General features: G+C 37.9%; 1 protein-coding gene across 1 annotated transcript in view; it reads left to right on the forward strand.

The window, feature by feature from the left end:
• The window catches only part of LOC107561990 (uncharacterized), a 28,290-nt gene that overhangs the window by 1,153 nt on the left and 4,031 nt on the right, over positions 1 to 23,106 (forward strand). Inside the window, exons 2-24 of the mRNA XM_016246545.1 lie at positions 9 to 144; positions 6,637 to 6,758; positions 9,969 to 10,247; positions 11,044 to 11,139; positions 11,242 to 11,374; positions 15,202 to 15,323; positions 15,411 to 15,689; positions 15,777 to 15,869; positions 15,979 to 16,114; positions 16,347 to 16,468; positions 16,580 to 16,843; positions 16,921 to 17,016; positions 17,123 to 17,258; positions 17,384 to 17,505; positions 17,603 to 17,878; positions 18,075 to 18,170; positions 18,352 to 18,484; positions 21,456 to 21,580; positions 21,672 to 21,950; positions 22,069 to 22,161; positions 22,272 to 22,407; positions 22,557 to 22,565; positions 22,700 to 22,705. Of these exons, the coding sequence (XP_016102031.1) occupies positions 9 to 144; positions 6,637 to 6,758; positions 9,969 to 10,247; positions 11,044 to 11,139; positions 11,242 to 11,374; positions 15,202 to 15,323; positions 15,411 to 15,689; positions 15,777 to 15,869; positions 15,979 to 16,114; positions 16,347 to 16,468; positions 16,580 to 16,843; positions 16,921 to 17,016; positions 17,123 to 17,258; positions 17,384 to 17,505; positions 17,603 to 17,878; positions 18,075 to 18,170; positions 18,352 to 18,484; positions 21,456 to 21,580; positions 21,672 to 21,950; positions 22,069 to 22,161; positions 22,272 to 22,407; positions 22,557 to 22,565; positions 22,700 to 22,705 (3,289 nt within the window). The remainder of the gene's footprint in view (positions 1 to 8; positions 145 to 6,636; positions 6,759 to 9,968; positions 10,248 to 11,043; positions 11,140 to 11,241; positions 11,375 to 15,201; positions 15,324 to 15,410; positions 15,690 to 15,776; positions 15,870 to 15,978; positions 16,115 to 16,346; positions 16,469 to 16,579; positions 16,844 to 16,920; positions 17,017 to 17,122; positions 17,259 to 17,383; positions 17,506 to 17,602; positions 17,879 to 18,074; positions 18,171 to 18,351; positions 18,485 to 21,455; positions 21,581 to 21,671; positions 21,951 to 22,068; positions 22,162 to 22,271; positions 22,408 to 22,556; positions 22,566 to 22,699; positions 22,706 to 23,106) is intronic.

The following is a 23,106-nucleotide window of genomic DNA, read 5'->3' on the forward strand; positions in this document are numbered from 1 at the left end:
TTTGACAGTCCGGCTATGACACAAGTGATTCAACTGATTTCTTTTCAATTCCTGTCTCTGACATCACAAAATTGTCAAACACAAGCAATGTCAATGTCACGGGTCGATGGGTATTTCGAGTTGACCATACATCAGACCACAATGGTACAGTAACTTAATAATTAAAAATACGTGGCATTAATTGCATATCTTGTTTAATAGTTACTTATTGTTTAAAACATGTTCAGAACAATTCCTTGAGCAATTAGTATTGAAATGTTGAGTTAAATTAATTAATATCATATATGCTTTCAGGACTAGGTCTGTGGATAAGAGGATCTGTAACAAAAAAATACATTTGAACTAAATACTTTCAGCAGTATACCATTTTTAAATTAAAATGAAATAAAGAATAAAAATATACAGGGCTTTGAAAAGCTTTCTTACCAGTGCAATATAGTTTGCCATAATTAAATTAAATGACAACCCAGAACCAGAGATCAGCAGTACTGGAAATAGTGTAGATTATCACCATTTACTCACACTGTAGTTCCAAACCTGTATGACTTTCTTTCTTAAGTGGATCACAAAAGAAGAGATTTTAAATGCCTCCAATACAAAATGTTGTTTTGAACACCAGTGAATTTTAATCTAACCTTGTCATTTAACCTAACAAGCCCATTAGTTAGTTTCCCCTGCCGTAGACTTTTGACTATCAGCGAGTGTAACATACACATTGCAGTTCATTCATGTCATGAAACTTTATAAGGCTATTATTAATTTTTACATTTTTTATTATTTATTTTACATTTAAAACATTTAGGAGCAGGTAAACTACGACTCCATGAAAATAAGACATCATATAAGTGTGCTTAAAAACATAGGCTATTTTAGGGATGTACCAAAATTTTGGCCACCGAAAGAGAAAAACAGCCGAAAATAGGCCTATATGGCACGCCGCACTGCCCACAGTGTTCAGCACGCAGGTTTCACTCTTCCTCTAGCTGTCGTCACTGCGCGGTGTGACGCTCCGCTTAATAATCCACTCTATGAATGTGTGATCTATTTCGACCTCACTCAAACCGTCACCATGGTCTTACCTTGAATGATGCCATTCTGCTACCCTTCCGAGATCTAATGTAAACAAAGTTCATTATAAAACATCCGGGTGAACAAAGCACTTCCTCTTTGCCTTTTCGCCTCTTCTGAGACTGATTCGGAGAATCCGCGCGTATATGCTGATATTGGACTATTACCTATGAGGGGCCGTACAAGCCATAATTCATTCTGGCACTCTCACACACTTACATTCTCCGTTCACACACATATATATGAAGAAAATATGTGTATGTAAGAGAAGAATGTATGTATGTGTGAGAGAGAGTATAGTGGAAACGGAAGGCAGGTCATGCACGATCAGGGTCTCTGGGACATGTCCTGATCAGTATGGCTGAGGTAGAATAGGCGGCCGCAGAAGTATTTCAGGAAGCTATGTGGGTTTAAAAAATAAAAATAAAAAATATTATCATTGTGAAAAGGTTACATTGCCTCGTCCCTTGAGTGAGTTGTGATTGAGGACGCGGGCTCAGCCTCAGTCGTGTTGCCAGATACATGTATTATAAGCGTCTTTTTTTCACTTAATTTAGGAAGTGAATAAAGTGGGAGGTTGCAAGTTAGGGAGAGCGATATCTTTATATTATTTCCATAACTCAAGATTTGGACTCATTGCGGTTTATTTATTTTTAGATTATTTTGTTTGTTTTCAATACCTGGCAATGCCAGCACACGGGCAGGTTATTCCTGACAGGATGCAATTTGGTAACACAAACATAATGATCATCATGAAATATTATCTGTAAGACAGATGCACTGAAGACGGACACAAAGAAGAGAGAATAGTCGCGTAAGCAGAGAAAATACTGTACCAGACAGAACAAATTCATTGTTTGCGATGCTTGAAATACTGAAAGAAAACCATAATTATGGAATTAGGGTGGGGGTTAATATGGATATATTTCTGAGGAGAACTGACTGTCTTAAGAAAAGTTTCTATGGTCTTTTCTTTTTCCTTTTGCTTTCGTTAAATACATATTAAAGGAGTGTCAATAAGCGCAGCACTGTGTACAGCAATAACCCAGGAAACGCTGCTAGTGTTCTATAACCGCCACCTGCTGTCAGAGATTGAATTCACATTTTCATCAGAATCAAAAAGTTTTATTGCCAAGTGTGTTTACGCACACAAGGAATTCGTCTTGGTGTCAGGAGCTTCCAGTACAGAAAGTAGCCTACAGTCATAGTGCAGTCATACATATAATTAAAGGGGTCATATGATGCTGCTAAAAAGAACATTATTTTGTGTATTTCAAAGACGCATATTTTCGTGTACCCATTCATCCAGACCACAAAAAGTTCCTTCGCTTTGCCTTCCAAAGCCAGGCATATCAGTTCGAGGTCCTCCCCTTTGGTCTCTCTCTCTCACCCCGTGTCTTCACCAGGGTGGTGTCAGCCACCCTTTGCCCCCTTCAAATGGCGGGTATAAAGATCCTTCCACACTTGGACGACTGGCTGATCTGTGCACCAAGCCCTCATCAGGTCTTGGAGGACACAGAGAGGGTTATCAATCATATAAAGGAACTTGGTTTTTGCATGAACCACGAGAAGAGCAATGTCGAACCACGTCAACAGACAGTATTTCTTGGATTAGTTCTGATTTCCCTGACAATGACAGCATCACTCGCTCCAAAGAGGGTAACAGCATTATCTACTCTGGCACAGTCTTTCCGATTAGGCATGTGGAGAGAGTTGGCGCAGTTTCAAAAATTATTAGGGATGATATCAGCGGCAACAAAAGTAGTGCCTCTTGGGTTGCTCAAAGCACGACCACTACAGTGGTGGACCAACAAGTTTCAACTCCACCCCAAATTACACAGGCGAGTGAGACTGAAGGTCACACGGAAATGCATTCAGGCCTTGCACCTCTGGTTGAGCAAAAAGAAATTGGGCCCAGGGGTCCCTCAGGGGAACATACCAGCAAGGAGGATGGTGGTCACAACGGATGCGTCTCTGACTGGTTGGGGGGGCTGTCTGGCAAGGCAGAACAGTGAGAGGTTCATGGGTGTTCCCCTGGAACATGGAATAAATGTGTTAGAGTTAAGGGCAGTTTACATGGCCTTGAAATTACTGATTCCTTTTCTGCAAGACAAGCATATCCTGGTAAGAACCAACAACATGTCAGCAGTTTACCATATCAATCATCAGGGAGGCACCAGGTCATTGCGTTGCCTCCAGGAGTCCAGGAGGCTTCTGTTTTGGGCCGATCCAAGACTCGCCTCAATCAGGGCAATCTACATACCAGGAGTAGTGAACCGGTCTGCCGATCTCCTCTCTCGAACAGGGCCTTCCCCAGGGGAATGGCGCCTGCATCCAGAGGTGGTAGGTCTGATATGGGACAAGTTTGGGAGAGCTCATACCGATCTGTTTGCATCAGCCGAGACAACTCATTGCAAAACATGGTTTGCGATGAGCAACCAGGGTGGACCTTTGGGAGTGGATGCACTGTCTCACGAGTAGCGGGGAAGATTGTTATACGCCCCCTACCCCTACCCCCCCCTCGCTCGCCATTGATTCCTCATGTGCTCAAGCGTGTGGAAGTGGGGCATTACAGGATTGTATTGATTGCACCGAAATGGCCAATGAGACATTGGTTCCCGCTTCTTTTACGGCTAGTACGAGGCCGTCCCTGGCCATTACCAATCAGAGCAGATCTTCTCACTCAGGTGGAGGGTCAGATTTGGCACCCGAGTCCAGCCATGTTTCAACTTTGGGTTTGGCCTCTGCTCAGTCCATCTCTCATGAGCTAGAGGAGGCAGTAGCAAAAACCATTAACAATGCTAAAGCACCTTCCACTTGGGAAAACTATTCAAATTGTTGGCGTGTGTTCTCTAAGTGGTGTCAGGATAGAAACCTGGATCCCGCTGGTTGTGATCTTGAGTTTATTCTGTGCTTTCTTCAGTCACTGTTAGATTCAGGAAGAAAAGTCAACACTGTTAGAGTTTATGTTGCAGCTATTTCTCATTTCCACAGTGTTGTGGAAGGCTTGTCAGTTGGTAAACATGCATTGGTGTCTCAATTTCTTCAAGGTGAACGATGCCTCCATCCAGATAGAAAGTTAAGATCACCGTCCTGGGATCTTCCTTTGGTTCTACAGTCATTGATTAAAGCCCCATTTGAACCATTGTCCCAGGCTGATCTTAGATCATTATCGTGTAAAACCGTTCTCCTTCTGGCTATCAGTTCAGCAAAAAGAGTGGGTGAGCTACATGCTTTGTCAGTAAGTGATGATTGTTTGAGATGGAAAACAGATTACTCAGGGGTCTCTCTCTGGCCGAATCCGGCTTTTCTTCCTAAGATTCTCAATCCTTGCACAATCAATCAGGCAGTTGAACTTGCAGCCTTTAAACCTGACTCAGATTCCTTATCTACAGGTCTTGACCTTTCTAGTCTGTGCCCAGTAAGAGCTTTCCGCACATACATTGAGTGCACACAGGGTTTGCGACAGTCACATACTCAGTTGTTTCTGTGTTTTGATAAAAAAAGCATTGGACGACCAATCTCGAAGCAGCGTCTCTCACACTGGATAGTGGACACTATTGCACAAGCATACTCCACCCAGAGCTTACCAGTTCCAGGGAACCTGGTGGCTCATTCTACTAGGAGTCTAGCCACATCATGGGCAGCACTGAAAGGTGTGACACTTACAGATATATGTGCAGCGATCTCATGGAGTTCACCTTGTATCTTTGCCCGGTATTACAGGGTCAATGTGGCAGAACCAGTTTCATTTTTGGTCTGCAGTTCTATGGACAGCTTCTAAGCAGGGATGTGGGGAAGGAGAGGCTTCTCACCCCTCGTGACTTTGATGGTACTAGTCATCCAATATAAGACTGTGGTGACGGTCTGAGTGAGGTCGAAATAGATCGTAAGTTATTACTATAACTATGGATCTATGAGACTGAACGATGACCGTCAGCATCTCTTGTCACTCGGGATGAACTGAGGCGTTTCAGGCAAGAGTAAGTGCTTTGTTCACCTGGATGTTTTATAGTGAACCAACCACTCAGGGTCAGTCACCTGACTTTGTTTACATTAGGTCTCGGAAGGGTAACAGAATGGCGTCACTCAAGGTAAGACCGTGGTGACGGTCATCATTTGGTCTCATAGATCCATAGTTATAGTCATAACTTACGTTCTGCTCATGTACCGCTCATGCTCACCGGAAAAACAAAGTCTGCTCAAATAACGCCCCGACAAGACATTTCTATGTAGTATACTTGTTCCTGTTTGCAATAGCACTACTGTGCTGTAACATGGCAACACTGGTAAAATGACGCTACCCTAGTGTTCACTGATCTGACTGCTCCCTGCTATATGCTCTGCTCACATGCTGTGACAATAATAGTTTAGCACTATACATTATTTGGATAATTTTTGGATTAGTCAAAAAAAAAAGTTATATCTGATTATGTTGTGTACACCTGAATAAAAATAATATATTGATATTTAATATTAATATATTTTCTGTCCAATTTTATTGTGTTACTTTCAATAAAAGTGTGGTTATTTTATTGGCTTGTGTGTTTAAATTTAGTATGATTAAAATTATTGCGTTAAATTGAGTTTAAAAAGTCTTACAAAATTACTTTTAGATTACATATATTATTTAACACAATAATAAATAATGATTACAAAGCAAGTGCGTCCAGAATTTTCAGTTTCGGCCCAGAATTTTCATTTAGGTGCATCCCTAATTATTATAACACTTTCGATTATGGAACACATATTCACTTTTAACTAACTAAAAGAGTTTTCCCTAATAATCTCCTAATTTCTGCATATTGATAGTAAGTAAGTTAGTTGCTGTAGTAGTTTAGTTTATTTAATTTATTTAACCCTTGTATGGTGTTCGGATCTGTGGGACCCGTTTTCATTTTTTATCAAAAGAAAAATATGATTCATTATTTTTTCAAACTCAGACTCATTGTGTGCGTGTGTGCGTGCGTGCGTGCGTGCGTGCGTGCGTGTGTGCGTGCATGCGTGCGTGCGTGTGTGTGAGAGAGAGAGTCTGTAAGAGTGTGAATGTAAGTGTGAGTTTTGTGTTTCTGCCCCTGCCATTCCTGCACCAGGTTGCAGCACTTTAATTCATAAAAGTGATTTAACAAAGGTAAATGGCAAATATTAACCATATGTGCTGTTTATATTGCTTGTAATAAATTGAGTATTTTAACATAACATTTTTAATTTGTTGAATTAAAAACCCAAAAATGCAGCGGGTTCACCAGACCCACGAACACTGGCTGAATAACAAAAATATGAACACCACACAAGGGTTAACAGGTACCATGGACAACACAAATGTTGTGCCAGAGTTAGCTAGATAGCTAATTTGCATCTGTAGTCCCTGAATACCTAAGGTATGACTTAACAGACTGAAATTGTACATTTTAAATTTCAGCCAGTTCACGCCATTTTTGAGTGCAGTATGCATCAGGTCTATGGATATGCTGTCAAACAAAGTGACATGTAACAACATTTGTTACATAATCAATACATTATGTTTTAGATCACTGTAGTTTTTTCCCCTCTATTTTATATTTTCAGACCTTTTCTACCCATTTGGAAATCAAGACATAAAGAATCCCTCTGAAGATGATGGAAGCTCTCCAGTAATATTACTGGAAAAGCCCTTCGTATATTTTGGACGTGTTTATCGAAAGACTTATGTAAGAGACTTGTCTTCATTAATTCTGTGTATGTACTCTGTGTGTGTTTGTGTGCAGTGCATTCAAAGTATTCAGAATTCACTCCATTCACCATAACGAAAAAGCAAAAACCTAAATAATTATAGCTTTTAAATTTATTAACAAGAACAAACTGAAATATAACACTGATATAAGTATTCAAATCACTAACTCAGCATTTAGTTGAAGCACCTTTGTCAGCGGTTACAGCCCCAAGTGTTTTTAGGCAGCCTGGTCTCATTGTTTATACGTACAGTACAGTAGGTACGTAACGTCTACAAGGAATACAAGGAAAAAAACATTATTGTAAATTTTTGTATGCTTTGATGCAGACACGTATTACGTTTAAAACGTAAAATTGCTATGTATTTAAAGCTAAAAAACGTACAAATATTTGAATCTTTAATATCATTAAGATATTTGTATTAATGCATTTTTATCATTTTATCGATAAGCGATTGAGATTTTTAGACCCCTTAACCTACCCCCAAACCTAAACCTACACTCTAAAAAATGCTGGGTTGTTTCAACCCAATGTTGGGTCAAATATGAACTAACCCAACTGTTGGGTTACATTTTTTCATTAAAGTTTTAACCCAAAATTTGGGTTAGTCCATATTTGACCCAAAGTTGTGTTGAAACAACCCAGCATTTTTTAGTGTACTCATTTTATAGCGAATATAATAAAAAGATATAAAACGTCGTAATAGACCGAAATATGCAGGGAAATTACCACTTTAGCAAAAATATAGCATTAAAAATCTCACTCCTACCTTATAACCAGGATAACAATAACAGATTGTTATCCCGATCTACTCCGTGAAGGTGCGCATTTCTCATTCAAACACACCTCACCAAAAACTTGGCAAATCACAATCTTTGACGAAGCAGGCGAGAGCCGTAAAATCTGTCTTAAAGTTTCTTGAAGTGGCAATTTTGAATTTGTAACGAGTGCATCAGCGCGGCTATAGAAAATGGACCTTTTTCATATTTCCGGGTTTCTCAGCAGCAGAAGTCGTCATAGTTGGGTAAACTTCTATAGCAGTGAATGGGAGACTACCACCAATGTGACCCTGGATCAAGGGTCAATTTTTCGAAATTGAGATTTATACATCATCTGAAAGCTAAATAAATAAGCTTTCCATTGATATATGGTTTGTTAGGATAGGACAATATTTTGAGATACAACTATTTGAATATCTGGAATCTGAGGGTGCAAAAAAAACAAAATTAAATATTGAGAAAATCGCCTTTAAAGTTGTCAAAATGAAGTTCTTAGCAATGCATATTACTAATCAAAAATTAAGTTTTAATGTATTTACGGTAGGAAATTTACAAAATATCTTCATGGAACATGATCTTTACTTAATATCCTAATGATTTTTGGCATAAAAGAAAAATCAATCATTTTGACCCATACAATGTATTTTTGGCTATTGCTACAAATATACCCCAGCGACTTAACACTGCTTTTGTGCTCCAGGGTCACACATGTATTTTTTTAATTATTTTTTTGCATTCCCATTTGCTCAAATAGCAAAAGAAAGACTCCATGATAGTGTATTCATGACTTTCAAAAAAAATAGAGAGACTGATAACGGCAATCAGTAGAGAGAATGAATCAAATTTACCGTCACTCCCATAGGTGTATTAGAAACACCCTTGCATTAGCATTAACTAGTTTTTTTGTAATTTGATGCAGATGTAATATAATATAAAGTATAGTGTTGTAAATGTACATAAACATTTTTTTAAATGAAAATACAAGAAACTTTGGAGGATTTATGATGCTGATGACCGTTGAAAAGCGTCATCACAGTCTTCTGAAAACGATCCATTAGGAGTTACGTCACAATGTTTTCACTCCGCATTGCATTTCGGGAAGGCGTCACCATATTAGCAGGATACAGTGAGACAGAGAGAAAGAGCAACAGAGCTTGATACAGCAGCTTGATATTTGTTAGCATTTTTGCGATACGCCGCAGTTTCTTGGGAAGAAATTGAGAAGGAGAAAGCAAAAGGAAAGGGGCTCTATTGGGAGAGACTAAATAACACAGCCAAGAAACTGCTTATTTAGAGAAACTGCTTGACATCAACAACACTGACCCGTATGACCTGCCAGCTACATAATGGACGAAAGGCCCAGAAGCACTACCACCTCTCTTATGGATTAAGACAGTGATATTGAACGTTCATATTTTGCTCATCTGTTTTCCTGCACATAGTATGCTCTATTAGTAAGGTGTCTACAGAATGTGGTCTCGGTACATTAAGTGTTTTACATTAGTGTGGTCACTGTTTCGGTACATTAAGTGTTTTCTTTATATGAAAGGAAAATGCTTAAAGTGTGAATGTAACAAAGTTCGTAGATCGGGAAGAAGGAGGCGGGAACCGGCGAACATTTACACATAAGACTTTAATATATAAATATACAAACACAAAACGAAAGTAAAAGCGGCAGCCCCTCACAGACGACTGCCACATAAAACATAATAAAACAACAACATAAATAGTTCAGGCCTGGTCCTCTCTCATCCTTCACTGTCGTTAATCCTCCTTTTATCCTTCTCCGTGGGACTCGAGACCTGTGAGTGACGCAGGTGTCGCTCATTATCATTAACGCCACCGGCCTTGGAGCTCTCGGCCCCGCCCCACTCGTCACAGTGAATAAACGCTTTGCGTTCACATTTTGGGCTTATATGCGTATCTACACATAGTATGCTTTACAGTTTTGTCTTTATCACTGTCTTGGTACATTAAGCCACATTAAGCATTATTCGTGTTAAGCATTTTAGAATGTCCCTGTTCAAGTTCTGCTAATTCCAATAGCGGCTCCTGACTGTAAATTTAGGTGGTGCAGATTCTGGGTCGTAGTGCTAGTTTATAATAAACTCAAGAAAGCTTATAGTCTTTATAGTTAAACACATGCACACACACTTTTTGTGATGCAACAAGCTTTGCAAACTTGGATTTGGGAATTTTCTGCAATACTTTTCTTCAGATTGATGTGAAAAATTTTTATAATGTATTCTCTAAGTACATATACATACATTAAATTTATATTTAATTTTTCACAGTTCATTATCTCAACAACAATACTTATAACAAAAAAAATAAAAAATTTAACTTTTACACAAATTTTTAAAAAGCTCTAAAGCTCTTTTATAATATTGTTTTTAACCTCTGTTTCAGGTTAATAACAATGGGGATTTGACATTTGATGGGCCTCTTTCACAGCCGAAACCCAGTAATTTACAGTCGCAACTCAACAGAGACATCATTGCTCCACTTTGGACAGACATGGACAACACTGTCAGTGGAACGATCTCCTATCGTCAGGTCACCAGTGGTAGAATCTTACTAGCAGCCACAGACAACATAAACCAGTATTTTCCTAATCTGAACTTCACTGCATCATGGCTGTTCATTGCCACTTGGGATAAAGTACCATACTATAACAACTTACAATCGGTAAGCTATCCACTAGGCTACTGTACTTACAGTACACACATCTGGTAGTTTCTGGAAATCTGGGAAAAGTATTTTTCAAGTAATTTATTGGTGTGTCCTGAAATGTATAATTCCAGTATCTTTTGGTGTCTCTAAATAAGATGTCTGTCTTTTTTAAAGCTAGGGTAGGCAGTTTTAGCACTATTAGTGTCGCCTGGCAGAACTACAAAAAAAGTGAAGGCGTGTCTTAACAGGTTGAAGTAAACTACTTTCAATAAAAGGTCCAACATATTAGGATTTCTTTAAAGGGGTCATGAACTGCCTTTTTAAAAATGATTTTGTACAGTTCTCTGAGGTCCACTTATAATGTTATAATTTTTTAACATAAAAAAAATCATAATTTAAAAGTAATAGGCTATTTTCTGTCCTGTTTTGACCCCCCTCATCAGAACGCTGTTTGAATAGGCGTGGTGGATTGTAGACTCGGAAGTAAACGCCCTGCTATGATTGGCTAACATTTGTGTATGTTTGACAATTTTTTGCAAATTAGCTTTTCATATATATATATATGAGCTGTGCTTTATATCGCTACACTTTTGACAATAGATGGTAGACCTTTTTTGCCAGCAAAATTGTGCTGAAATTTCACTAACGTGACGGCAGGTAATTTGGGTAAAAGAAAGAGGAAAGCCGTTTATGATTATTAAAGCACATTAAGTATGAGGATGATCTGCGTTTTATTATAGCAGTGCAGAATTAAGCATTAATACGGAATTATTCTCTGTCTATTAAAGATCCTTTTTTGTTTCTGTAACAGAGTTCATCTTATCAAGTTGTTTTGGTCTCTGGTGGCTCTCTGTCTTTTGTCATGATGAACTATGGAAATATCTCCTCTACGGACCATCGGTTTCAGGTCAGAAAGAATGAGAATCATATTTCTGAACTTTGGAACTATTACAGAACTTGTAAATATTATGTGGTGCAAAGCCTCTATTATTGATTTGTGTTTTCTTAGGCTGGCTATGGCACAGTCAACTCAACAAATTACTTTTCCATCCCTGTGCTTGATGAAAATAAGCTCTTCAACTCCAGCAATGTCAGTGTGTCGGGACGCTGGGCATTCCGTGTTGATGGTGGACCTCAGGAAGGTAATCCTTTGACTCTGTTTGATAGCATACAGTGACTTTTCAAAACAAGAACCACATCCGGGGGTGTATTCCAGAAAGTAAGGTTAACTTACCGTCACATATATCCTGAGCTCTCAGTTGATTAACCCAAACCTTGCTTACTTGAGGTATGCTGGTTCCTAAAACACTTCAGAGTTGTAAGTTCAGTCAACTCAGAGTATGTTCAAGGTTAACACACAAGATGATGAAGAAGAGTTAAATATCTTTTAATTATCCAAATAACAGGGCAAAATCTACATAAACACGCTAGCACAAACTGACGAGGCCATACATCAGACAGAGACAAGAGGGCAGAATAAGGCTACGTCCACACGAAGCCAGAGCTTTCCCTATCCGATCTTTTTTTTCCCCTCGTCTCAAGAAATATCTGCATCCACAAGAAACCACGAAACTGACACAAAACGATGTAGTATACATGCCAGACCAGTATGTGGCGCTGTAATTCTGCCACAGAGATACACTAAATACGGAGAAGAAGACTTGGACTATATGTATAAACCTTGCCTATTACAAACAAACATGGAACAATACATTTATGAATCTGTGTTAATGTTAGTTCGTCAATGACAATCGTTCAGTGTTTGTTCATGTTTTTGTTGCTGTTACGTGACGTAGTGGTGTCGGACTAGGGGCGACAAGTGGGCTGATGACATCATCGTTTCAGAAAATATACGGATTCGCTGTCCACACGAAAACGCAAGGGTTGCGTTTTCAGGTTTATCCACTCTGGGACCTGGTTTTAAAAAATATTGGTTTCACTCTCCCAAAACGCCGGATCCGTCTGGACGAAACGCCTATACGATACAAAATTTATGCGTATACAGCTAAACGTGTCTCCGTGTGGACGGGGCCTAATGGTGCGTTCAAGTCATGTCGAATAGATCGTATTTACGAGTTGAACGCACATGAACGCCACCACAAAGTCGTTATTACGAGTGGGAAGCTCTAAATTTTCTTCAAGCCCTGAGTTTCCGAGTTGGGGGCGTGCGTGTCAGTGAGAAACATGGCGGAATCAATGGATGCAACGTCTGTAGTTGACGATAAATTTTTACCGTGTTTTTTTACCGGCAAAACACTCCTGATGCGAATTCTTTGCTCTTCATTTTCTATAAGCAGAGTTAACAGACCCTTGTTGTATTTTCTTGTAATTTATTTAAAGAAGGTACACCACCATCTTGTGCCGACGAAACTGACTTGAATGCACCTGATGTCGTAATTATGACTTGTCAACTCGTAAGTACGAACGTCCCAGGAGGACTTGAACGCAGCATAAATGCACATCAGGTAAGGGCTTAATTGATGAAGGGCAGGTGAAACAAATCAAATCAAGGATCACAGATGACATGAACGCAACAAAACCGTGACACTGATTTTATAATAAGACATATCATAATGTATTTTTATTATAGAAATACATTATAAAAAAACATCCTGTTGCAAAAAGAAAAGAAAAAATGTTTGAATGCAGACCCATGTGTGACATGACAATAAAATAATAAAATAAATATAATAAACATATTAGAATAAAACAAACCTTGTTATAATAGTGCTTTATAATTAATATTACTTACCCTTGAACATACTCAGGTATGTCACATAACCTGCTTTCTGGAATACCCCCCAGATCAAATCTAACAGGGCTGCCAACTCTCGCAGTTGACTCACGCAATTGACACTGTTTTCATGCTCTTACGCCACGTGTCCATTTTCTCACACAGTGAAATGCACCCTTAGTTGAAACTGTAGTCCTAGGATATTGGTGAAACTAATTTGGTAAATGCTCCAGTGCTTATTTGTGTTTGCACTTTGGAGAGCATCAAAATGTTCTATTTTTGTAACAATGAGCAATGTAGCCAATCACAGACATATCTGTTGATTTCTTGAACACCAATGATTGGCCATTGCGTTCAAGTTAGTCAGTTAGTCGGTTGCAATTATTTGTATAAGTAGTTTAAATCTTGCAATTCTCTCACTGTACATTGCTATTGTTGTGTTGGTGAAAAGTTATGTGTTTTGCAGCATTGCAACATTTACATAAACAGTTAACACAATTTTATGGTAAAAACAAAGTACTAGCCATGACGTGAACTGCTTGGCATGTCCAGCCAAACCCCCAAGCCCCCCAATCTATATATTTTAGTGTGTCCTCGGTAAGCACCATTTTTGAAAAGTACGCATGTGCATAAATGCATATGATGTCAGAGGGAACCCACGATGAATCAAACATCAAATAAAGCAAAATGACAAAGAACAAAAATAAATAATGAAGTAGTCATCAGCTGTTATTTTCATTAAAGCAGATCTCGACGATCTCAAACTGATGAATTAGCAGAAGTTATTACTCCACCACCTGCGCATGATGCCATTAACGACAGACCTGTCCACCTTATTTTTCCCATAAGAACGGGCGCGGCCATTTGTAAATTTTATGGTTCTGGCTTTCAGTCTCATCCGCTTCCAGCTATTCTTAGCTGTACGAAACAGCTCGTTTTGCTGCTTGATATTGCAAATTGGTGTGTCTTACCATATTATTTTAATGTATTATCTTAATTATGAACACACTGGTTTGTAGTGCAAACAGTTTTACCATTTACTGCACATTGTTATTCATCTCATTTTTCCCCCTATAGCGGCTAAAGAACCAGAAGCCCATAGGCTTACTTCTGCGTTGAAGGATATATTTGAACAAATGTAGCGACCATGTTTGGCAAACAGTCGTGACTGACTGACTAGTTAGTTTCTAGAGTGATGCATTGTACTATGGTGGTTAAGCAGCAAATTAATACATTTACATAATACATATGCATTTTAGCATGTCAACAGTCAGCTCTTTTTTGAAGAGTGCGCATGATGTGCATAAATCCACAAAGGAACCCCAGTATCAAACATCAGATAAGACAAAATAACAGCAAACAAAAAAAAGTGAAGTAGTCATCAGGTGCCATGTTCATTAAAAGCAACATCTCGGAGATCTCGAAACAATTAATTAGCATAACTGATTACAACATGCATGTGACGTCATTAACGGCAGCCCTATATTGTTAAACCAGTGTGGTTCAGACGACAGAGATGCAACCATGTTCAGGAAACATGGTTAACATGGTTCAGGAAACGTGACTAGCTAGTTAAGGTAAGCTCACACTACATTACTTTTGGCTGGACTTTGCTGTCGCAGACAGATTTCCAAGGTCTGCAACAAAACCTACGGATAGCATTGTGGTCGCCAATGCTCTTTAAGTATGAGCTGGTCATCAATGTGATCTGAGCTTGTATTGAGCAGTCACAGACCCTGTGATATTTTCAGACATCGCCACATGATCTTGTAGTGTGTGCAATGCAGTGAGAAGGTGGAACTAATCCAGCCAATTACAGTGCAGATGGTATAAGTGGAAATTCTTGTAATCACTTGCGTGAATTTCTCATGTGAATTTATGAGAGAAAATGTTTTTCGCTGTTGGTCAGGACTGCCTCTTAACCAAATGTCTCGTAGTTTGTGGACCTCGTCGGTGTGTTATGTACTATTCACGCTGCTATGACATGACAACAAAAGATGATAAGAAACCTTGTATAGTGCGAGCACCACATCAATCTAGGTAGTCTTACAGTGTTTTAGTGTGAGCTTGCCCTTAGTATCTACAACAATGCATAGTGCTATGGTAGATAACCAGCGAGTTATTTTATGGGAATCGCACCCCGGTGTGCTTCTTTCAAATATCAGTGTTTCTCAGGAACCGCTTATTGCACCTTTAATATTGCAGGTTATTTATGATGTTCCTTTACAATTATAGGAATTTTCTACCCATATGGAAATGAGGATACAAAAAACCCTGCAGAGTATTTTGGAAGTTCACCTCTGATCCCTCTGGCACAGCCGTTTGTCTACTTTGGAATTATTTATAATCAACTACACGTAAGCAGCGTTGTCACATTTATGACACTGTACACTAAGTTTTTATTGAAACAACATGAGTAGCTTTCACTGTTTTGTTGTCAACAGGTGAATAACAAGGGGTATTTGACTTTTAATGGGCCGTTTTACCAGTCGTATCCCAATTATTTTCCTGCATACTCGACTAGAGACATCATTGCTCCATTATGGACAAACATTGACATTACACAAAAAGGAACCATCTCTTACCGACTAGTAACAGATTCTCATCTCTTGAATCGGGCATCAAAAGATGTAAACCAATATTATCCAAACTTGAACTTCTCTGCTTCATGGGTTTTCATTGCTACGTGGGATAAAGTACCAAACTATGTATACAGACAGAAAGTAAGTCTTCTTCTCGCATAGAAATGTGATTAAGAAACAATATCCCATGTTCTCTGTATTTATGTAGTTATTCCCTTTATCTTCCAGGAGTCAACCTTCCAAGTGGTTTTGGTGTCTGGCAAAAACATGTCATTTACACTTATGCATTATGGTAATATCGGCCCAACATATTCTGTTAGCGTAAGTGATTTGAAAAATACACTGAAATCAATATATCTTTTTTTTATCACTATATGGTAAGTGTTTGATTGTAACTAAACTTTTCGTCGTCTTGTATTTTGATTGACAGTCCGGCTATGACACAAGTGAGTCAACTGATTTCTTTTCCATTCCTGTCTCTGATGTTACATACCTTTCATACACAAGCAATGTCAACGTCACGGGTCGATGGGTATTTCGAGTTGACTATGCATCAGACAACAACGGTACAGTAATTTAATAATTAAACATGCATGGCATTTTTTTTGCATATCTTAATAATAGTTGTTTATCATTTGAAACATGTAACAATTCATTAGACCATTCATGTGTAGTGAAATGTTGAGAATTACAAATGAATTCAAATCATAAGTGTGCTGAATATGTAGTGAAATGTTGAGAGTTACAAATGAATTAAAATGTATAAGTGTGCTGAAAAATAAACTTGTATGCTTGCAGGACTGTTCTATCCATTTAGGAATGGGCACAAACTAAACCTGACAAGAGAGGTTTATGGATTATTGAAGCTTCCTTTGCAGACACCATTTTCTTACTTTGGGCTCACATACAGTTCTGTTTATGTGAGGACACTCATTAATGCAACTGCATTTTTTAAAATCAATTTATTACTTATATTAGCCATTAAAAGTATTTGTCAACATGTAATATCTGTTACTTCAAACTCCTTTTAGGTTTACCAAAATGGATTTCTTACTTTCAACTGGCCACTGTTTCCTTCAAGTCCCCCAACTCTTCCTGCAAATATAGACATTGTTGCCCCACTATGGACAGATATTGATAACAGTGACGTTTACGTTCAAGAATGCAAGGGTGTCCGAGTACTACAGCGAGCTACAAATGATATACGTCAATATTTTCCTAATACAAATTTTAGTGCAAACTCAGTTTCTATTTGTACTTGGGGTAATGTGAAATATTTCGGCACTTCAGCACAGGTAAGATTAATTACGTTGTTTGTTTTCAGTTGTCTTTTGACTGATAATTTGATGTTTGTGTTGTTTTTCTTCTTCAGAATTCCTCTTTTCAAGTACTGCTGATCTCTGGTTCTGGATTGTCATTTATTGTATTTAATTATGGCAGTATTCCCCAAACTAAACATATTGCACTGGTGAGAAATGTTTTCAGATATTTTACATTTATTTTAAATATTCAAAATAGCTGTAGCTCCTCTTATCCACAGATCTGTAACCAAAATGTTTGTAATCATTATTTAGGCTGGATATGACACTGATGATTCAACCAGTTATTATACAGTTCCTGTGTCTAACGTCGCTAACCTGACCCACTCCACAAATATCAATGTTAAGGGCCGTTGGGCTTTTCGTATCGACACTTTGCCAAAAGAACATGGTAATATATATATATATATAATATCTTTTTATGATTCTTTTCTTTCTTCGCCTCACTTTAATTCACTTTTTAATCTTTCTTTGTACTTTACCAAGGCCATAACATGCAACAACATGTTTTTCCAGGTCTGTTTTATCCAGCTGGTAATCAAAACACTCAGAATCCCTGTCAAAGTAATGCAAGCTCACCAGCTTGGCACTTACAATATCCTTTCTTGTACTTTGGACGCAAATACCACAAGATATATGTGAGATGTTATGCTAAACATGGTACATTTGAAATACACTGATATACAGTTTTACAGTTCATGTTGCTTCAGTTAAATGTTCAAATCTTCACTATAGGTTGACAATAATGGACTTTTGACGTTTGAACCATTTTATGAAAGACTCCCCAAGGCTTTCCCTGCCAACTCTAATAGAGACATTATAGCTCCACTCTGGGCAAAGTTTGACTGTAGCGTCAGTGGAAACATCTCCTACCGTGTAGTAACTCGAGGCCGTATTCTGGACCGGGCAAGAAATGATATCAAACAGTATTTCCCTCAGTTTGGATTCTCAATACATACAGTCTTCATTGCTACTTGGAATAGAGTGCCGTACTTGAACAGCCCCACAACGGTATGTAGATTGAAAAGTTACATAATCTTCTTCAACCTAAGTTTAGTATAAATCTAGGCAGAGATTGAAAATGAGTTTTCCGTGCTTGATAATATCACTTAATAATCACTAAAAGGATTGCATACATTTAGCTTGAGTGAGATTTGTTAATAGACCATTTATAGCTTTTTTTCCCCATTGAAACCATTTTTCCTAGGAATCCTCCTTCCAAGTTGTTCTAGTTATCTTCAGAACTCTTTCCTTTGTCATAATGAACTACGGAAATATCTCCTCAACTGACCAAAGTTTTCAGGTTGGACAGAATAAGAATCTTGCTACAAAATTTTGAGATTCAAATTAAATTAATGGAACCCTAAATGTGTTTAATGGAATTAGTAAAAAAAAAATTTCCAAACATCATCATATTATCTGGTCATATATATTTCATTCATTAAATTAATTAGATTTTTTTATTTTTTTTTATTTACCTGCAGGCTGGTTATGACACAATAAACTCAACCAAATATTTTTCAATCCCCGTGACTGATGAAAATAAGCTATTTAACTCCAGCAATGTCAATGTGCCGGGACGCTGGGTATTTCGTGTTGATGGTGGACCTGAGGAGGGTAACGTCACTGCTTAATATAGACAATATCACATTATTTGATAAATACAGTGGGTATAGAAAATAATCACCCCCCTTTAAAATAATCACATTTTGTTGCTTTGCAGCCTGAAATGAAGACGGACACCATTTTTGTTTTATCCAGCTGTATTTACTCAGTGCAACTTATAACATCCAAGTGAAACATATAACACCATGTCACCAACACAATTTTTTTTTTTAAATAACTAAAAAAACAGAATGACTGAGTCGGAATAAAGGATCCCCCCCTGCTAAAAATGACTTGAAAACTCAATCAGGTCTAGCTAATCACCTTCTCAATGGCACACAAAGCCATTTGACTTTCAACTGTGATAAGCTGTGCTCATTTTGATTAGCTCAGAATGAAAAGAGCTTCCTTGGAGCATTTTTAACTCCTTGGTAGTACAACTTAAGCAAACAATCAGCTATGGGTGGCCAGGCACTGTCAAAAGATCTCTGGGATAAAGTTGTAGACATGCAGGAGATGGCTACAAAAATTTTTTTTAAGGCTTTATCAATGCCTAGAAGCACAGCGAAGTCTATTATTAATAAGTGAAAGGTATTTGGTACAACACATACCCTCTCTGGATCAGGACGTCACTCCAAACTGGATTAAAAGGGCCAGGAGGAATCTGAAGGAAGGAATCTCAACTCTGAAGCAGTTGCAGGAATGTGGTCATTGTGTGCATGTTACAACATCACAAATTCTCCATCAATATGGCTTGTATGGGAGGGTTGTATGAAAAAAGCCATTCCTCAAGAAAGGCCACATGCAGTCACGACTGAGCTCTGCCAAAATGCACCTTGAAGATTCTGAGGCCACATGGAAAGAGGTGTTATGGTCAGATGAGACTAAAATTTAATAATTTGGCCTCAACACCAAACGATCACACAAAGCCATTTGACTTTCAACTGTGATAAGCTGTGCTCATTTTGATTAGCTCAGAATGAAAAGAGCTTCCTTGGAGCATTTTTAACTCCTTGGTAGTACAACTTAAGCAAACAATCAGCTATGGGTGGCCAGGCACTGTCAAAAGATCTCTGGGATAAAGTTGTAGACATGCAGGAGATGGCTACAAAAAAAAATTAAAAGGCTTTATCAATGCTTAGAAGCACAGCGAAGTCTATTATTAATAAGTGAAAGGTATTTGGTACAACACATACCCTCCCTGGATCAGGACGTCGCTCCAAACTGGATGAAAGGGCCAGGAGGAATCTGACGGAAGGAATCTCAACTCTGAAGCAGTTGCAGGAATTTGGTCATTTGTGTGCATGTTACAACATCACACATTCTCCACAAATGTGGCTTGTATGGGAGGGTTGTATGAAAAAAGCCATTCCTCAAGAAAGGCCACATGCAGTCACGACTGAGCTTTGCCAAAATGCACCTTGAAGATTCTGAGGCCACATGGAAAGAAGTGTTATGGTCAGATAAGACTAAAATTGAATAATTTGGCCTCAACACCAAACGATATGTTTGGCGAAAATCCAATACAGCTCACCATCCAAATAACAGCATTAGGTGGTGATATCCTGTTATGGGGGTGTTTCTCTGCAGCAGGGACTGGAGCACTTGTCAGGATAGTAAGGAAAATGGATGGGGCAAAATACTATCAAATTCTTGAGGAAAATCTGCTGAAAGTTGTCAATGGGAAGAAGGTTTACCTTCCAACATGACAATGACCCAAAGCACACAGCAAAACTCAACACACAATGGTTGAAAGAGAAAAAGGTGAACCCTTGCATGACCTAGTCAGAGCCCAGACTTAAACCCCACTGAAAATCTGAGGAATGACTTGAAGACTGCAGTCCACAAACGCTCATCATCAAATTGAACTGAACTCTTCTCTGCAAAGAAGAGTGGGCAAATATTGCAAAGTCTAGATGTGCAAAGTTAGTAGAGACAAAATCCCCAACAGACGAAAGGTTGTAATTATAGCAAAAGGTGGTTCAACAAAATACTGACAGAAGGGGGTGTCTGCAAAGAAGAGTGGGCAAATATTGCAAATTCTAGATGTGCAAAGTTAGTAGAGACTAACAAATCCCAACAGACGAAAGGCTGTAATTATAGCAAAAGGTGGTTCAACAAAATACTGACACAAGGGGGTGATCTTTTTTCCAACTCAGTGATTGTGTTTATTTTGTAATTATAGCAAAAGGTGGTTCAACAAAATACTGACAGAAGGGGGTGATCCTTTTTCCAACTCAGTGATTGTGTTTATTTTTTCTGACATGTTGGTGTTCTATCTTTCACTGGGATGTTATAAGTTGCACTGAGTAAATACAGCTGGATAAAACAACAAGTGTCCATCTTAATTTCAGGCTGAAAAGCAATATTGTAATATTACATGAAAGAAAACTGTTGTCATTTGGACTCTTATAAAATGTCCTCCTTAAAATCTTTAAAAACTCATAATAATATTATTGGGAATATTAGGGATATTCTACCCATATGGAGGTGTAGAGGATAAGATGAGCCCGAGGTCAGATGATGGAAGTTCTCCACGGATTCCCCTTCTGCAACCATTTGTGCACTTTGGACGTGAATATAACAAAATATTTGTAAGAAGCATTGTGATATTCATGACATTCATATATATTCCACATAATTGATGTTACTTGAAAATACTGACAACTGGTTTTGATCTTACAGGTGAATAATAATGGAGACCTGACCTTTGATGAGCCATTTTACTGGTATAATCCCTATTATTTTCCTGCATACTTGAATAGACACATCATCGCTCCACTGTGGACAGACATTAATAATTCGTTATAAGTTGCACTGAGTAAATACAGCTGGATAAAACAACAACTGTGTCCATCTTAATTTCAGGCTGAAAAGCAATATTGTAATATTACATGAAAGAAAACTGTTGTCATTTGGACACTTATAAAATGTCCTCCTTAAAATCTTTAAAAACTCATAATAATATTATTGGGAATATTAGGGATATTCTACCCATATGGAGGTGTAGAGGATGAGATGAGCCCGAGGTCAGATGATGGAAGTTCTCCACGGATTCCCCTTCTGCAACCATTTGTGTACTTTGGACGTGAATATGACAAAATATTTGTAAGAAGCATTGTGATATTCATGACATTAATATATATTCCACATAATTGATGTTACTTGAAACTACTGACAGCTGGTTTTGATCTTACAGGTGAATAATAATGGAGACCTGACCTTTGATGAGCCATTTTACTGGTATAATCCCTATTATTTTCCTGCATACTTGAATAGACACATCATCGCTCCACTGTGGACAGACATTTATAATTATGAGAAAGGAACCATCTCTTACCGACAAGTAACAGATGCTCATCTCTTGAATCGAGCTTCAAGAGACATAAACAAATATTTTCCGAACTTGAAATTCTCTGCCACTTGGGTTTTTATTGCTACATGGGATAAAGTACCATATTTTGGAAACCGTGAGGCAGTAAGTTTCTCTTTCAGTTAATATGTTAACTTTTGTTGCATAGTATTTTATTGAACTGAACTTAATGGAATATCAAGAATGATGCTTGTATTAATGTAGAATTCCCGGTCTCTTCCAGGAGTCAACCTTCCAAGTGGTTTTGGTGTCTGGCAAAAACATGTCATTTACACTCATGCATTATGATTATATCACTTCCACCCAAAGCGTTGAGGTAAAGCAATGTGAAAAAATGTGTCAAAAATATTGTGTTACCCCAGTTTATCATCTATAGCAGTGTTTTTGGATTTAATAGGATTTTTTGTGTGTTTTCTTCATTAACAGTCCGGCTTTGACACGATTAACTCTACAAATTTCTTTTCAATTCCTGTTTCTGACATTGCAAATCTGTCATACACAAGCAATGTCAATGTCATGGGTAGATGGATATTTCGAGTTGACAATTCATCAGAAAACAATGGTATATATGTTTATTCATGTAATGTGTCATTTACCTAAATTTCAGATATCTCAAACTGGTTACACTTTAGATTGGGGAACACATATTCACTATTAACTAAGATGTTTCCTTAATAAACTCCTAATTATTGCTTATTGATAGTAAGTAAGGTAGTTGCAGTAGTTATGTTGAGGAATGGGGTAGGCTTCAGGGATCTAGAATATGATCATGCAGAACAAGGCATTAATATGTGCTTTATAAGTACTAATAAACAGCCAATATGCTAGTAATATGCATGCTAATAAGCACCTAGTTAATAGTGAATAGTGTTCCCTAATCTAAAGTGATATCCTAATTTCATTATTTATTTTTCTCAAAACATATGCTTTTGTTTCTTACAACAGAGTTGTAACTAAGCCTTTAAGGTAGATATGTATGTAACATTTGCCTCTGTTTTGTTTTGCAGGATTCTGTAGCAAAATTAATCCCCAAGGTACATTAATATAGCATCAACAATTTGGTTTCTAGTTATACATAGTAATATAGTAAAATAATTGATATCTTTGTTTTTGATGAAATAATTGTGCAAATAATATGTCCGTAGCAGCATGTAGATTCAAATTGGTTCATGTACCATCAGGTTTTTGAGTCAGTTAAATTTTGAATGCAATTTCATACATAGCAAAAAAAATATTTTTACCTTTAATAATTTTGATGAAT

This window comes from Sinocyclocheilus grahami, unplaced genomic scaffold (genome assembly GCF_001515645.1).
Source record: "Sinocyclocheilus grahami isolate Dianchi unplaced genomic scaffold, SAMN03320097.WGS_v1.1 scaffold802.1, whole genome shotgun sequence".
NCBI classification, from domain to species: Eukaryota; Metazoa; Chordata; class Actinopteri; order Cypriniformes; family Cyprinidae; genus Sinocyclocheilus; species Sinocyclocheilus grahami.